The sequence below is a fragment of the Marmota marmota genome, unplaced genomic scaffold, assembly GCF_001458135.2.
Source record: "Marmota marmota marmota unplaced genomic scaffold, marMar, whole genome shotgun sequence".
NCBI classification, from domain to species: Eukaryota; Metazoa; Chordata; class Mammalia; order Rodentia; family Sciuridae; genus Marmota; species Marmota marmota.
This window is the reverse complement of record NW_026000048.1, coordinates 11,508,947-11,525,166: the sequence shown is the minus strand read 5'-3', so window position 1 is coordinate 11,525,166 and position 16,220 is coordinate 11,508,947. Positions and strand designations below refer to the sequence as shown.

The window sequence follows — 16,220 nt, the reverse complement described above, 5'->3', positions numbered from 1 at the left end:
CACCAAAAAAAAAAAAAAGTTGGTGGGTGTAGAGAGTGGTGTGTAATCTTCCCACTGTTTTCTTTTGGAAAAAAGTTTTAGATATGGAATCAGAAAACCTGATTAAGAGACTGTCCTCCAGGTGCACAGCAGGAGTTAGTGAATGTGAGTAAACTGCTTCTAACTGAAAGAGCCTGGCTTCTAAATTTGCTTTTCCATCTAGGGTAGTTCCACCACATATCAACAAAGGAGAAGCAGCTTTAATGGTATATAATTTGCCATTTGAATCTCTTGACTAGTCGCCTATGGACAGCTATTTGTTTAATTCAGAAAAAAATTTAGTCTAAACAAATCTCATTATCTTACAGCGGGAACTTCTCACTGAGGACTAGCTGGATTGAAAATGGAGAACCAAGAACCAACAGATTCTTCCCGGAATACCAAACAGACTATTATTTCAGAGGAGGTATAATTTGTTTTTCACTTTCCTTTTCCCTTCCCACATAAGTCTAAATTTAAGAGAAGTATTTATGTTGTTTGTTGTTGCAGATGGATAATTTTAAACATTCTTCTACTCTCGTTTTAGGGCTTTGGCACTTTGTTTTTTCTTTTTTTTTTTTTTTTTAAGGAAAAAGAAGTTTTATTGTTTTGCTAGCAAATGAGAAACACAGGTTAGTCCTTTCCCAGAGTCTGCAATTCTGGCCATTAGTGGGAATAGAGTTTTTAAAAAAGTGATTCAAAGGCAACATTCCAAATATTCTCCCCCCAAAGTTATAATTCACTTGTCAATCTGGGAGATAGTCGTTCCTTAAATCTTCTAGTTCAAGTACTTTTTGCTCTTATGTGACAGCAATAGTTTATCCCTCTTAGTTATATGTATGGGTGAAATGAGACTGTAAGTAGATTTTGACTCTTAATAGAAAATCCTTAATTCTTATTAAAATAATCTACTTCCCTGAATAGAAAGGCAAAACTATGTGGGTTTTTTTAAAACTTTGATATTTCATATTTAGTTATCATATCTTAGCTGTTCGTGATCCAACATGTATGTTTAAGAACCTGAATTGGGGCTGGGGTTGTGGCTCAGTGGTATAGCACTCACCTAGCATGTGCAAGGCACTGGGGTTCAATCCTCAGCACCACGTAAAAATAAATAAAATAAAGATATTATGTCCAACTACAACTAAAATATACATATTAAAAAAAAAAAGGAACCTAAATTGTTAGTTGTAGTCCAAATTCCACTGACTTTGTAGAACTAAAGTCTGTCTTGTATGTTATTCAGTTTAGTTTTTTACTAAACTCTTCTTGCAGGAACGATTGCAGTGGATAAATTTTAAATCCTTCATCAATTCTGATCTTGGCACCTTTCTGGAATTATTTTTTATTTAAAAGTTTTTCCGTTGTCTGTGAACAGATCTGCTGATAATTTTTAGGTTGCTGCCGGGAAGAAGTGAAAGATAGGATAGTAAGAAAAAGGCTACTGCTTTAAGTATACAGTGAAACTCTCTTGGTTCAGTATAGTGTCATAGGTAAGTTAGTCCTTGTAACCAAAACTCAAACAGCTAGCCTGAACAGTCCCAGGGACTGTCTTAGATTGGGTAGACAGATCACATGTCAGGGTAGGAAACTTAATCCTGGACCTGGTTTCCCCACAATTAGCTTTCCAGTATAATCATCTATGGAAAATACATTAATAAAATTTTACCCACGCACACACCTATGTAGCTAATACCCAGATGAGAGGATAGAACTTTAGTAGGAGTATCCCAGAAGACCTCTTACCCTTGGTGCTCCCATCTAATTGCCCCCACTTCCTCCATCCCAGAAGTTTCAATTTTTTTACTTGTTGGTGCTGAGAATTACACCAGAGCCCTTGCACATGCTTCCTCTGAGCCATGCTCCCATTTCCTGTCCATTTTGACTGTCACTTATTTTCACTTCTTAATAATACCTCAAAAACTCCAAAGAGAATCAGAGCTAGCCTTTAGGAAAAACAACTTTGAATATTTATTCTGAAATGAAAAGTTGCCCAAAATTATTGGGAGGGAAGCATGATTATTGAGGTGGGGGGACTACATATCAAAAATCTGAACAAAAAATACCGTTTAGATAAAAAACCAACTGGGTTAGAAAGTTTCCCAACTTACTATCTGATCTCATTTTAGTTAATTTCAGAAGGAAAATGGGTCAAGCTTGAAAAAACAACTTACATGGATCCTACTGGTAAAACTAGGTAAACGTTTTCTTTTATAAACTGATCAGTATCTTGGTTCTCTGGATCTCTGTTGAATATTTAACATAACTTTTTTTTATGTTTTCCTCATTATAAACTTTTAAATAAGAACTTTAATGAAGATGTTTTTCCACTGTTAGAATGTTTGGATCATTGATATTATGAATAAAATTAGGCTGTAAATTTGTTACAATAACTAATCAGGAAACTATTTTAACACCATTTTCCGCAGTAGACTAGTGTGGAACTAAACTTTTATATCAAACCTAATTTAGTTGCCAAGACAGCAGAATAATTAACAATACATGTAAACAATACTTGTAAAACCAATACTTTAATCTCTGAATTAGAAAAATTTAAAGAGAAAACAAAACATAGCTGGTTTTAAGGTAATACCTAGATGTTTATACCTTGTTCATAGAATGTAAATTGGAAGAAAAACCCATATCATAATGCATATTTTCACTCGTTGTAGCAAATAGTTAATAATCCACTTCTGAGAATGTGCTGAGAAAATTATCTCTTGTTTAGACTCAGATTTATAAATGAAAAGTTAAAAGTTAAAAAGTTAAAAGAGGCTGGGTGCAGTGGTGCATGCCTGTAATCCCAGCTGCTTGGGAGGCTGAGGCAGGAGTATCATGAGTTCACAGCCAGCCTCAGCAAAGGCGGTGAGGTGCTAAGCAACTCAGTGAGACCCTGTCTCTAAATAAAATACAAAATAGGGCTGGGGATGTGGCTCACTGGTTGAGTGCCCCTGAGTTCAATTCCCAGTACCAGGCACAGTAGCACAGGCCTGTAATACCAGCGGCTAGGGAGACTGAGGCAGGAAGATCGTGAGTTCAAAGTCAGCCTCAGTAAAAGTGAGGTGCTAAGCAACTCAGTGAGACCCTGTCTTTAAATAAAATGCAAAAATAGGGCTGGAAATGTGGCTCAGTGGTCAAGTGCCCCTGAGTTCAATCTCCAGTACCCCCGCCCCCACCAAAAAAAAAAGAAAAATCTCCGTGTGGTGGCATACACCTGTATTCCCGGCTACTTGGAAGACTGAGGCAAGAGGATCCCAAGTTCTAGGCCAGCCTCAGGAACTTAGCAAGACCCTGTCTCAAATTTTACAAAATGAAAAAGGACTGGGGATATAGTTCAGTGCTAGAGCATTCCTGGATTCAAGCTTCCTTACTATTAAAAAAAAGAAAGTTAGGGCTGGACTGGAGATTGTAGCCCAGGTATATAGATAGCCCTTGCCTAGCATGCACGAGGTCCTAGGTTCAAGCTCTAGCACTGCAAATATGTGTGTGTGTGTGTGTGTGTGTGTAACTAATTGTTATGGTATATTTGAAGAAAACCTAGTAAAATGGGAAAAGTTAAATAGATTATTTACCTAATGAAACATAATAAGTAAAACAAAATATGAAAATTAAATCACATGATTTATCCAGATTACATGATTAATATTCATTATTATAAAAATTTCATTTGTTAAGTGATCAGATAAAAATACATAGCTTCTCTGTGGGTAGACACATCTGTCATCAAGGTGAAGAAAATATATGGATTCGCAAATTTGAACAATTTTTGATTAGATCTAGTAAATTAGCAAAAAAACATTAATAAGACCTGGTGTTGGAGAGCTAGAGGAAACATTAAGATATTTATACTGCACTGTTGACTCAAAACCCAAAAGTAAGAAAGCTAACACACTATGCCATTATCATCCTCGAAGACTGTAATATTTAAAATATTAAGTGAATTTGATATTTTAAAAGGTAAGGGATATGGCCAAACCCAATACAGAAATGTGGCAAGGCTTCAGGGAGCACAGTATATTCAAATGTATTTATATTTGCGAAAGTATATACAGACATTGGAATCCAATATATTATATGGTATGGTTCTCTTTTTCTTATAAAATTAAGTTTATAACACAAAATGCAACCATTAACACTAATTAGTCTAAGAATATGTGTTGGTTTATGCCATCTATCTCTTCACCTTGCTAGTCATCTTCCCTTCCAACAATTAATTAGGAATGTACACCAGAGTAATTTGGGGATTTTCTTCAGAATACTCAAGTCTAGATCTCATTTACATTATTTCAATAATTTGGGAGTGGACCCTATCTTCTACCAACCTAATTGTACATGTTTATTTCCATTCTTCATCATATAAGTCGTCTTGCTGACCTCTGATGAGATCTTATATAAACCATTAATATTTTTGTACTGGAATGTCAAGCTTTAAAGACAGAATCTCTGAACTTTCTAGTAGGCCACATTCTATAAATTTATAAGAATGTGTTCTCTATTATCTGGTATAAAAGCATATGCAGAAAAGATAAAATAGCAGCTATTTTGGTCCACTGTCTTATTCACAGAAGAAAGGATATGAAATTAATTTTAGAAGTGTAAAGACATACTGTTAGTAAGTCCCTACATTGACATTCAGGGTAGTGCTGGAGTCATCCTTTGTGACCATCCAACCTCATGGAAACAGAATTCTAAAGCCAGAAGAGATTTTTGAGATAATGTATTTGTTCCCAGGTTTTAGAAATGAGAAAACATTTTCCAGGAGATTGTAGTTTTAGTTTAACTCACATGCAAGTAGAGATTAAGACTTTCTTACTCCCATTGAAAAGTAATCTCTCAAGAGAGTCCCTTTAAAATTGTTAGAGCTCTTCTGGGGACACTGTTGTTCTAGTATTTCTTAAAAATACATCTTATAGTTTATTGCTGAAACTTTGTGGCTCATTACTGCTTATTGACTTCATCTTGACCACTATAATGATGCTACTCTTTTTGTTTCCCTTATTCCTAGTGTATTTGGGATGGGACCTTCAGTGCTTTTTCCAGCACTATCTTCTTCAGTCTTTAGGACTAACCTTAAGAGGCAGCAGAGGGAGCTATGCCAAAAGGTGTTTTATCTCTTGCAACCTGTATTACCTACTTATCAGAAATTGCTTGTTGGTTGGCTTCTTGCTACTAACAGGAATGTCGGGCTGCTGTGAGTTGTCATAGTAGTCTTTATTTTCATGGGTTCATTTTTACACACATTTGCCTTTTAGAATTTGGGTATGATGCTGAAAGATATACAGGGTTTTTTTCCTTTATTTTTAAACCAGATTAAATATCAGAAAATTTTTTATAGAAATGGGGCAAGGTCCAAACCTTGGGGACCACTAGATAAAAAGTATGAGCAAGAGGGTTTCTCATAATAGTACATTTCATAACCCTTACTACTGGGCTGCAGATATTGACTCTTTTCTTATTCCAATTCCCAGAGCCACCCAGATCTCTCACTTCCTTTAGAAGAGATCTAAAATTGTTTGCCTCTCCACTCCCATTTTTTACCTTTTTTTTTTTTCTACTTACGGGAGGAGAGCATAAAGGGAGAAGTTTCCTGTTATGCTCTTTCCCCTTTAAACAGCATGATTTTTTCAGTTACTGCATTCTCTATATAGTTTGCTCAATGTTCCTGTCAAGGAAGTGGATTAGTACAGACGTTACCAAAACCTGAAGTAACATAGCCAGGAACAGATATCTAACAAGGAGTAAAGCCATAAAAGGGAGCGGGAATTTGCTGTTACCCCACTTTTTCCCTATAGGGACCATTTTTTTCCCCCTTAGACAAAACTTCACATATGCAAAATAGAGCACTTACCTCGATTTAATAATTCCTCAGTAAAGGGGAAAGTTCTACTTTCTTAAACTGTGTACTTTAGGTCATATATTTTAAAATCTATGTAAATAATGTCAGTAGTTGGCATTGTGCATGGGACAAGGCTGGGATCTTCCTGGGGCTTACTTTGCATCACTGCTTAACAGCCTTCACAGCTGCACTCACCAGCTGCCCTGCTCACCTGCAGACTGATGATCCAAACTGAAGTGTTTTGAGAGTGGCAAAGCAAGTGCCTAGCAGGCTTTCTGTTAGATGGTGCCCAGAGGGTTAGGTGTAGGGTGGCAATGGTTTTCTTTGATCATTTTGGAAACTCTAAGTACAGTTGGCTTTTTAAATAACAGATCTTTATAGTCTTGGTCTTCTTGGTCAGTATCATAAGGATATTTGCATGTGTTGCATTTATGAAGTTCTGGTTATACATGGAAACCTGAGAACATTCTCCTTTAGCACTAACAGTTTTTTTCATCGTCTCTGTCTGAACAGAACTTGGGAAACAGTGAAACGTACAACCAGGAAAGGACAGTCTGCTGATGGTATGAGTCTTATAACTCTCTTTATAAAGAAAGTTACACAGATAATTGCAGGAGAGTATTTAATATAACCAAAATCTCAGAGAAAAGAGTTACATTCAGTTATGTTCTTTTACCTGAAAAATCTCCTTTTTTTTTTTTTCCAGTTCTATGTAACTAAATAAAGCTTTTTTTTTTTTTTTTTTGTATTGTTTTGTTTTACTGGGGATTTAACCCAGGATCTCTTTACCACTGAGCTACATCCCTACATCCTCAGATTTTTTTTTTTTTTTTTTTTTTTTTTGGATTCTCAATGAGTTGCCATGGCTGGCACCCACTTAAATCAAGCTTTCTTTATAAAGAACTTCTGGTTCTTGTTTTCTAAGCTCAGAACGGTATTTTTTAGGTGAGGTGTACATATTTTTATAGCCAAATATAAATCTTAAAGCCACCCTTTGTGTCTATATTTGCTGTTCAAAGATCCAGGTGAGAGCCCTCAGCTTGGTAAAATGATTTGGCACAGCTTCTTGCCTATCAGCCCCTTGCTTTATAAGTTAATGTGAATTGGGAAAAGACTGTTTTTTCAGTTCACCTTTCCTCTCCTTTCATGAGTGATTTGACTGCAAAGACCTCAGAAACAATCCTGAAAATTATTTCTGGCATTGGGGAAGTAGGTCTTTTCTTATTTTTCCTTTTTATTTTTCTGATGTCTATTTTTACTATAAGCTGAGTAGTTTTGCTGCAACTCTTGTTCTTACCTGAAGCAAAAGCATTTAAAAGGAGCCAAGTCCTCCTGCCAGGTGGTTTGTATTTTCCAGAACCCAGGGGCTTTTTGTTTTTTAGTTTTGTTTTGATTAAGGCCAAGTTACTTGGGAGGAAAGACCTTTTACTCTGTTATATAACCAGTCTAGTTAGCATACACTAGAAGCAGTGGAATTTACTTGGTTTCTTGCTTAATGGAATTGCAGGAGCACGGAGATCACTAACTCACAGTGGTCCAGCTGCTGCACAGTGAGTGAAGGTTCTGCCTAGAGGTCCGTGTAGACTGAAGCTTCATGTCCTTGATGCTATGTGAAATACTTGGTTTCAGTTTGGTTTTATTTGTTAAGAAAGTGAGGTGGGCATGGTGACATCCACCTATAAGCCCAGGCAGGAGGATCAGGAATTCGAGGCCAACCTGGGTAACAGGCAACATAGGTAGGCCTTCTCTCTCTCTCAAAAAAAGTGACAGTTAAAATGAGCTTTTTATTTAAAAAATCAAGCACAGAAACCTGATTATTTTTTAATTACAGTTTTAAATGAGAGTTCCAATGTTAACTGCCAACACTAAAGATTTAAGTTAATTTCTTATTGCTTACTGGGAAATTCAGAGTAGATTCTGGATGCAGAAGTCTGGGGCTTTAGTTGGATTGCTCTGAGCAAATTGCTGGTCTAGGCTAACCTTTCTTAGAGATTACCTTGCTTTCATTTCCTGGTGACAGGTGTAGCAGTCATCCCAGTGCTCCAGAGAACTCTTCATTATGAGTGTATTGTTCTGGTTAAACAGTTCCGACCACCAATGGGCGGCTATTGCCTAGAGTTCCCAGCAGGTGAGTAGCTGAGAAGGAACAAACATCATGTTCCTTCTCAGGGACTGTTGAGCAGGGCAGTGCCTGAGAACTGCAGTGCTTAGATCTTTAACACCTTTTCATCTGTCCATGTGGTTTTAAGTAAAACAGAACCATTTCTGTTGGGAGGCTCTACCAGGCCACCAGCCGCACTCCAGTGATCCACTGAATCCAAGAAGATGATGTGAGGCAGGGTGCTATGGCCCACCTTTCCATGCCATCCCATCCACCTCTCTGCAGTGTCTCTCTCCAGTCTCTCTTTAAGTAATTACTGTTCCTTACTTTGTCAACTTATTTCATTTCCTGTCACTAGCAATCTGCTCCTGATAAGAAATTTAGTAATAAGCAGATCAGACTGAACTCCAAAAAACCATAAATGAAAAAGACAATTTGATCTACCATCTATAAACAGGAGAAGGAAATTTTCTTAATTTCAATATTTTTTCAGTTATACAGTAATTAAAGCAATCCAAAATTTAGTGCATTATATTATTATAGGACTTTATTGGATTATCCCTGTCTAAAAAGATGAACTCTTATTTACTTGTCATTAATGGTGCAAGTGTTGTGTTTTGGAGTGTACTTAGTGGTGAAGTGCATACTGAGCATGCATGAGGCTCTGGGCTCAATCTTCATAACCACCACCAAAAAAAAAAAAAAAAAAAAAAAGAAGAAGAAGAAAAAGCCCAGTTCATGGTAACATACAGTGAGAACTATTTCATTTCTCATTTACTTGCCCTTTTACTAAAGAAATTAATAAGATTCAAAGTAACTGAGTAACCTGCAGTTCACTTTTTCTTTACATTGTTTTATTCCATTCAAGCAAAAGAATCTGAATTGCCACTCTCCTCCCACTTGTCCTATTTGCTTCTCACAATAACCATAATGGTCATCTGAAGTCCACAAGCCTTCAGTTTACTCCTTTCTGGCATTTAATTATAAGACCTCAGTATTTTTCTGTGGGACAGAAAGGCAAGATAGATAAAGCTGCTTTTTGTGCTATGTCACATAGTTGGCTCCCAAAAGTAGCCATTTAGCGACCACCAAGTCACTTTTCCTTAGAAACACTGTGCTTTACAAAAAGACTGTTGATATATCATCGTCATGAAAAAAATCCAGATCTAAATAAGAGGAATGTATTCTTTTAAGTTCTAAATTCCAGTCAGCTTTATCTTTAAAACCACTTTACATGGTCCTCTGACTCATCTAACAACTGAGCTATGCTAGAAGAATGAAAAGTTGCAAAGAAATTGAATTCCCCTATCCCATCTTATAAGTGATCTGGACTTCCAGGTCTCATAGATGACAATGAAAGCCCAGAAGCTGCTGCTCTTCGGGAACTGGAGGAAGAAACTGGCTATAAGGGCGACGTTGCTGAATGTTCTCCAGGTTTGTACTGCTTGCCAGGTGTTCACTTTGGACAGTATCTTGAAAATCACTAGATTCCTCTGTATAAAGGGATCAGTTATTTGGATGTTCTTTATACTCAGAATGCAAGTGACTGTTATTTCAACTAATTCACTGAAGAGAATAGGTTATAATTGGTCTCCTCAGGAAAGCAGGTAGAAACAAGAAGGACCTGAACTTGGAGGAGAATCATGAAAGTTAGATGCCTTTCAGAATTTCCCCCATTCTAACCTTTAGTACTTTCTCACCTCATCCATGTGCCACACTCCTCACTAGAAGTATCCTTTTTTCTTGTAACTAGGCAGTTCCACCTAATACCTCAGACTTAACCAAACCTGACTCAGTAACTCTGAGGAAAATGGGAGAAATGTGTGTGAAATATATTACTATACATATACTCTGCAGTCCCGTAGCATGTACTGACTGAATATATAACTGTAATATTGCTTTATCAATTCTGTAACTATGAATCCCCAGCCTGTCTTCTTAGGATATTTAAGTAGTAAGACAAATGAGAAAAGGGACTAAAGCATCTGACTGGTTTCTTAAGATGAGTTGTCACTGCTCTCCATAGTTGTATGTATGGATCCTGGTTTGTCAAACTGTACCACACACATCGTGACAGTAACCATCAATGGAGATGATGCAGAAAATGTAAGACCTAAGCCAAAGCCAGGTAAGTGTGTGTTGGCTATGCTGAAGGAGGCTGAATTGCATTAAGTATCCTTTTAATTTGTTAAATTCTTTTGTTAAATGAATCATAATCTTCCATTCAAAGCATCATAGTCTTTTAGAGGTACTTTAGTATTCTCGTCTGTTTTCCTAATTTGGGTAGTTTAGCATTTTTCTTTCATTTGATTGATTTTTATTCTTTATTTAAAATGTTAAATTACACATTTCTATATTTTTTATATGAAGTTTATTCCCACTTAGTAAAAGGAGCTACAGGCCCAAATATAAAGTGAGAAACTTCAACACCACCTTGATTTCTGTATTCCCGTATATTGTAAGAATGACAAGTATTGTTAAGGGGCAGATGTTTATCAACTATTCCTTATGAGTTTTATATTTAGAGAATGTGTTAGGATATTCTTTGTTCTAAAATATTTATCAAGTTTGGGGTCAAGCTTTCAATTCCATGTCCTCTCTTCCACCTCTTAAAGGGAGTATTTATATACATACCACAGTAAATCATGTATGAATGGGAATTTTTATAATTTCTTACCCTTTTTAGTTATTCCTGCTTCAGTGTTTAATTGCAACTAATTTTAAATGCTTAGTATTTAAATTGCAAATATAACATGCTATGGAAAACAGTCTGGCAATTCCTCAAAAAATTAGATATAGAATTACTATGAGATCTAGCATTTCCATTCCTAAAAGAATTGAAAGCAGAGACTTGTATACTTGTACATCCACGTTCACTGCAGCATCATTCACAGTAGCCAAAAGTGGAAACCACCTAATGTCCATCAGCAGATGAATGGATAAACAAAATGTAGTCTCTGCACACAGGGGAATATTCAGCTATCATAAAAAAAACTTGGTGTGGTATGCTACAACATGTATGAACCTTAGAAACATTGTGCTAGGTGAAATGGGCCCAACACAAAAAAAACAAATATTATTTGATTCTACTTCTATGAAGTACCCAGAACAAACAAATTAATAGACACAGAAAATAGAGATTACAATAATTATCCATTATTTTTTAATGGGTTCCAAGTTCCTGTTTGGGGTGATAGATAGTTCTGAACATTACATCACTGATTCATAGGGGGTTAAATTAATTCTGTGGGTTAGAACACCAAAGTTATTAGTGTCCATTTTCATCTAAGATCTTTATTCTCTTAACATTCTTGGTCCTAGTGAAACATTTCAGTATACAAAAATACTGCAATGCAATGTTGATACCCAAGAGAAAATCCATTATCATATGTATGCTGGTGGTCATCATTAGTGTGGTACAATTTTTTAAAATAAACTATCATGCCCTTAAAAAAAAAAAAATGGCCAGAAAGGTAAATTTTATGTATATTTTACCACAGTATACAGATATTACATCTACATATGTACATTATAGAATATGCTTTTAAATTTTCTTATTAAGCCCTTGATTTAGAGAATAATAACTTTGTACTATTGGAACTTGTTTTGTCATGAGATAACTAAAGTTGGTAGAGAATCAGGTCTCTGTTAAATAGCCATTTTGATATGTCTTACATTATTAAAAGTTTTCCAAGGTATTACCCTTGCAGTCTTGCTAAAATGTTCTCCTTCTGTTGTTTATTTTCAGGGGATGGAGGTATGTTATTCGACTTCCAGTTGCTGACCACTTGTATGGCTTAGTATAGTGATGACGCTACAGTCATTTTGGGTTGTTTTGGTGGGCTCTTGTTATTTAGCTCTGTTTTCATTTGAACTTTGTTTATTTAGAATTTGTGGAAGTAATTTCTTTACCAAAGAACGACCTGCTGAATAGACTTGATGGTAAGCATCCTTAAGATTATTACCCAACTTTCTCTATTTTCCTTGGCCCCATCCCTAGCAAATGAGTATTAAAAGTAACTCCCATTTCTTTATCTTAATGTCCAATACCTAGAAACCATTGTGAAAACTGCCATTGACATATAGTAATTTTTTTTCCAGCTGGCATGGAATTTTAGAATATAAGCAAAACATTCTATATTCAAGTGAAAGCCTTTAGTAGGGGCCTTTGTTCCCCTACAAAATTGTTTTAAGATTATATTCCTGTTCAAAACTAGCCAAAACTATTCTGTTCAATCTTTATTCCATAGTAGTGCAAAGGCGTAAATGGATATGCCTTAGCTTTCCCTCAACTGTGTCTTGGATGGTTCTTTGTGCAGGATGTTAAGTTAAAGGAGAATTTAACAATATTTCTTCAACAAATATTTGTAGTATCTACTGTATACCATGATAAACTGATATAATGAACCAAACTAACTAGCTGTGTGACCCTTTTTAAATCACTGGTCATGTAGTTCCATTCTGTAACTCTTGGCCAGTCCATCTTACAGGGATTTTGTAAAAATTCTGTTATGTGGAAAGATGTCCTTCATATAACTGCCTCAGGCGATACTGCTAATGCAGACATGACAAGGGCTGTTCCAGGAGTACTCTGTGCCGGCTGGGTAGATTTCTGCTCATTTACAAAGGAGAGCCTTTTCAAAATTTAAATATTTTATTGGTTATAGTTCAGGAAATTGATACCTATTTTTTCTACAATTTTTAAGTAATTATTTCACACATTAACTTGAAGCATTATTTGCTCAGAAGCTTTTTAGAGTGTCTCTTCCTTCCATGACTACAAGTGGCTTACAATTTCACTTCAAAGCAGATCACTCTGAAATGTCTGTTACTGGTTTGAAAGGTAAAGTGGGTATCTTTCAAAAGCTACTGTGAATTCAGACTCTCAGCCTCTGTCCCTACTTTACCTTTTAAAATACTAGACCTAAAGTAGAAACCACCTCAAGATCTTAAAAACAGACTTCAAAATAATCATAGCATATTAAAGAGAGATACCATTCTGAGAAAGCCATGTCAGTGGCTAATATATAATACAGAGGGGAATGGTGGCTCATGCCTATAATACCTGCAATTAGGAAGGTTGAGACAGGAGGATTGCAAGTTCAAGGCCAGCCATACCAACTTAGGAAGGCCCTAAGCAAACTACAAAATAAAAAGGGCTGCAGATGCAACTCAGAGGTAAAGCACCACTGGGTTCAATCCTCAGTTTAAATAAATAAAGAGGCAATACAGCTCATAGTTGCACATTCCTGACTTGATTTGAGGCTCAGCTGATTATTTATGACTTCAAACAAGTCTTGATCTCTAAACTTTATTTTAAAACATGAATAATAATAGCCTCTACCTCTGAGGAGGCATGAATAAAATTAAATGGGACAATGTAGGCAAAACACTTGGCATCCAAGTGCTTAAGTGCTACACACCATCAGTTTTTATTCTTTCTTCCATTAAGAGAATATCCTCTTTAAAAAATGTCTTTCTATGCCCTGTCTCCCACCTAATTTGCCTTTGTTTCTGATCTTAGAAGAGGGGGAAAATAGAGCAAGAGAAGGAGGAGGAAAGGGAGGAAGAGAGAAAAAGATGAAAGAACCAGTTTGCCTAACCTTAGTAGATACAGTAATCAAGTAATGTATTCAACAAGGGACATTTGAGAAGGTGTAAGGAAGGTATTTTAAGATCAGTTTGCCACAAAGAATAGCATTCAACACTTATTGAGCATCTGCCATACATAAGTGAGTAGGACATGATCCCTGCCTTCAAGGATCAAATTATCTTTGAGATTGTTCCCCAAAAAATGGCTAGGCAAACTACACGTTCAAAGTCTGACATCCTCCATTGGAGTGAAAAACAAGTTCCCACTAAGGCCTATTATAATTCTGAGAACACATTCTTGGTAGTATTCTTCCAGGCCTAACATGCACATATTTCAGCCTGCCAAGGGGAAATGTGCACCCTCCGGTGATGGGAGAATCATCACCTTGGAGTTTCAGAAGAGTAAACCCAGAGCTGTAAATGAAGTATAACCATTGGATCTGTGAACTTACAGCTTTGCTGTCTTAACATGTAAAATCATTATCCTTGGTGTTCTATCTTGTGCTGGGAATGGGATCCTACTTTTCTGTCCTTCATTCTTCCTTTGGAGTGGGATCTCTGAAGATAGAAAATATTATTACGAGCATCTAGCCTATGAACAGGCAAATACTAGTTGTACAGTAAATATTGAAAGTGTTATCCATTGTTAAGTGCATTTTCTAAGTTATATTTTTTGCTTCCTGCAGCTCTAGTAGCTGAAGAACATCTTACAGTGGATGCCAGAGTCTACTCATATGCTCTGGCGCTGAAACATGCAAACACGAAGCCATTTGAAGTGCCCTTCCTGAAATTTTAAGGCCAAAGAGGACACTGGCCCTGTTTTTGTAAATGAGACTACTAGGTCTTCTTCACAAAGACTTTGTATTCAACTTAGTTTAATGTAGATTTGAAATTAGTTTTTTCATAAAATAAAAGCAGCACAAAATGCATGTGGTGGTATGGAACTGTAATTACAGGTAGGCTACAACCTTTAAAATTTAAAATCTAGCTAATATTAATGGAAACAAACAAATGCAGGTGTCTTTACTACAAGTTTTATTTCTTTAAACCCAACTACTACTTTTTTAACCTAATCTAAAAGGTAGGATAGGAAAACAAACTTGAGTTCCAAATTGGGGCAAATCTTTCCACCCTCAACATCTAAAATAAAAATTCTGTTGCTGGGTATGTATATACCTGTTTTCTGCATTAGTGTTTTTAGTTTTGAAGAAAGAGACCTATATAGGACTATTTTGGCCTCTCCTAATTGAATTGTTATATGAAATCCAACTGGGCAATACAGTATGTAAAATCAATAGAGAATAACATTTGTGATAAACAGTATATGGTGACTTGATAACCATCCAATTACTGAAGGTGACCCAGCTTTTAGATAATGAAAAATGATTGATTCTACTCAATATACCAGGCGAAGAGACTAGTGAAAATCCATGGCCCTTCATTAAGCATGTACACTATACTTTCGATCTGATTTCCTATATTTATCTCAGAATATACTTGTGAAAACAGATCCATAGGGCTGGGGTTATGGCTTAGTGTTAGAGTGCTTGCCTAGCATGTGTGAGGCCCTGGGTTCGATCCTCAGCACCACAGAAAAATAAAGGTATTGTATCCATCTAGAACTACAAAAAAAAAAAAAAACAGATCCATAATAAGATTGACATGGTTTGGGGCACTAATATCATGATGTCAAACCAGAAGTATAGGCAGTAAGATTAGCTAATACTTGAAGCCCAAACTGAAGGGAAACGTGGGAATAACTGGTGCATGCCATGCCTGAAGTCCAACACCCAAGAGTTCTACCAATGTTCCAGGGCCATTTAATTTTTCAGCTTCCAACAGCTCCAGCATAATTGTCTTTTCAGTTTGGCCTCTCAAAGAAGTCAGGATGAGGCCAGGCATAGTGATGCATCCTTGTAATAACAGGGTTTGGTAGGTTGAGGCAGGAGGACTCTAAGTTGCAAGGCCAGACACAACAATTTAGCAAGACCCTAAGCAATTTGAGAGAGATCCTGTCTCAAAACAAAAAATGGGCAGGAGATATAGCTCAGTGATAAAGCACCCGTGTTCAACCCCCAGTACCATCTCCTGATGGAGAGGAAGCGGGGAAGGAACATGGATACTATGAATTAACTGGATCTAGGGATAAAGGTAGGCCCCTTGTCTAGCACCTGCTAGGCACTGGGTAAAATCCTCAGCCCCACATACATAAATAAATATAAATATCCAACTACAACTAAGATATATATAAAAGCTGCTCATACATGTCCTTCTTTTAGTTGTAGATGGACACAACATCTTTATTTTTTTAATGTGGTGCAGAGAATCAAACCCAGTGCCTCACGCATGTGAGGCAAGCACTCTACCACTGAATACAGCCCCAGCCCTCATACATATCTTTATCTAGACTGAAGGATGGACAGAATTACAGGACTCTAGAATTTTATAAATCAAGTTTACTGTCCTTCTAAGTGTGAAGACTTAGCTCCATCTCCTTGCTACAACAGTAACTTTTTCCTATGCCTCTAACCCTTTAGTTAAAATCTTTTTTAAAATCATGGGTATCATGATTCTCCAAAGGACGTTTCCTATCATTTCCAAAATTACTCTCCTCCTTTGAAATCAAGAAGAGACAAGGCAGAGATAGACTCCAGCACAGAACAATTCTTCCAA

At 36.5% G+C, this 16,220-nt stretch overlaps 1 protein-coding gene across 1 annotated transcript; it reads left to right on the top strand.

Moving 5' to 3' along the window:
• The first annotated feature begins 347 nt into the window (after positions 1 to 347).
• Nudt5 (nudix hydrolase 5) lies at positions 348 to 14,476 on the top strand. The gene is made up of 9 exons (XM_015495207.2): positions 348 to 445; positions 2,148 to 2,215; positions 6,368 to 6,417; positions 7,875 to 7,982; positions 9,294 to 9,389; positions 9,982 to 10,083; positions 11,704 to 11,712; positions 11,844 to 11,897; positions 14,234 to 14,476. The coding sequence occupies exons 1-9, from the start codon at positions 383 to 385 to the stop codon at positions 14,341 to 14,343; spliced, it is 660 nt and encodes a 219-aa protein (XP_015350693.1). The 5' UTR covers positions 348 to 382; the 3' UTR covers positions 14,344 to 14,476.
• Positions 14,477 to 16,220: the final 1,744 nt, after the last annotated feature.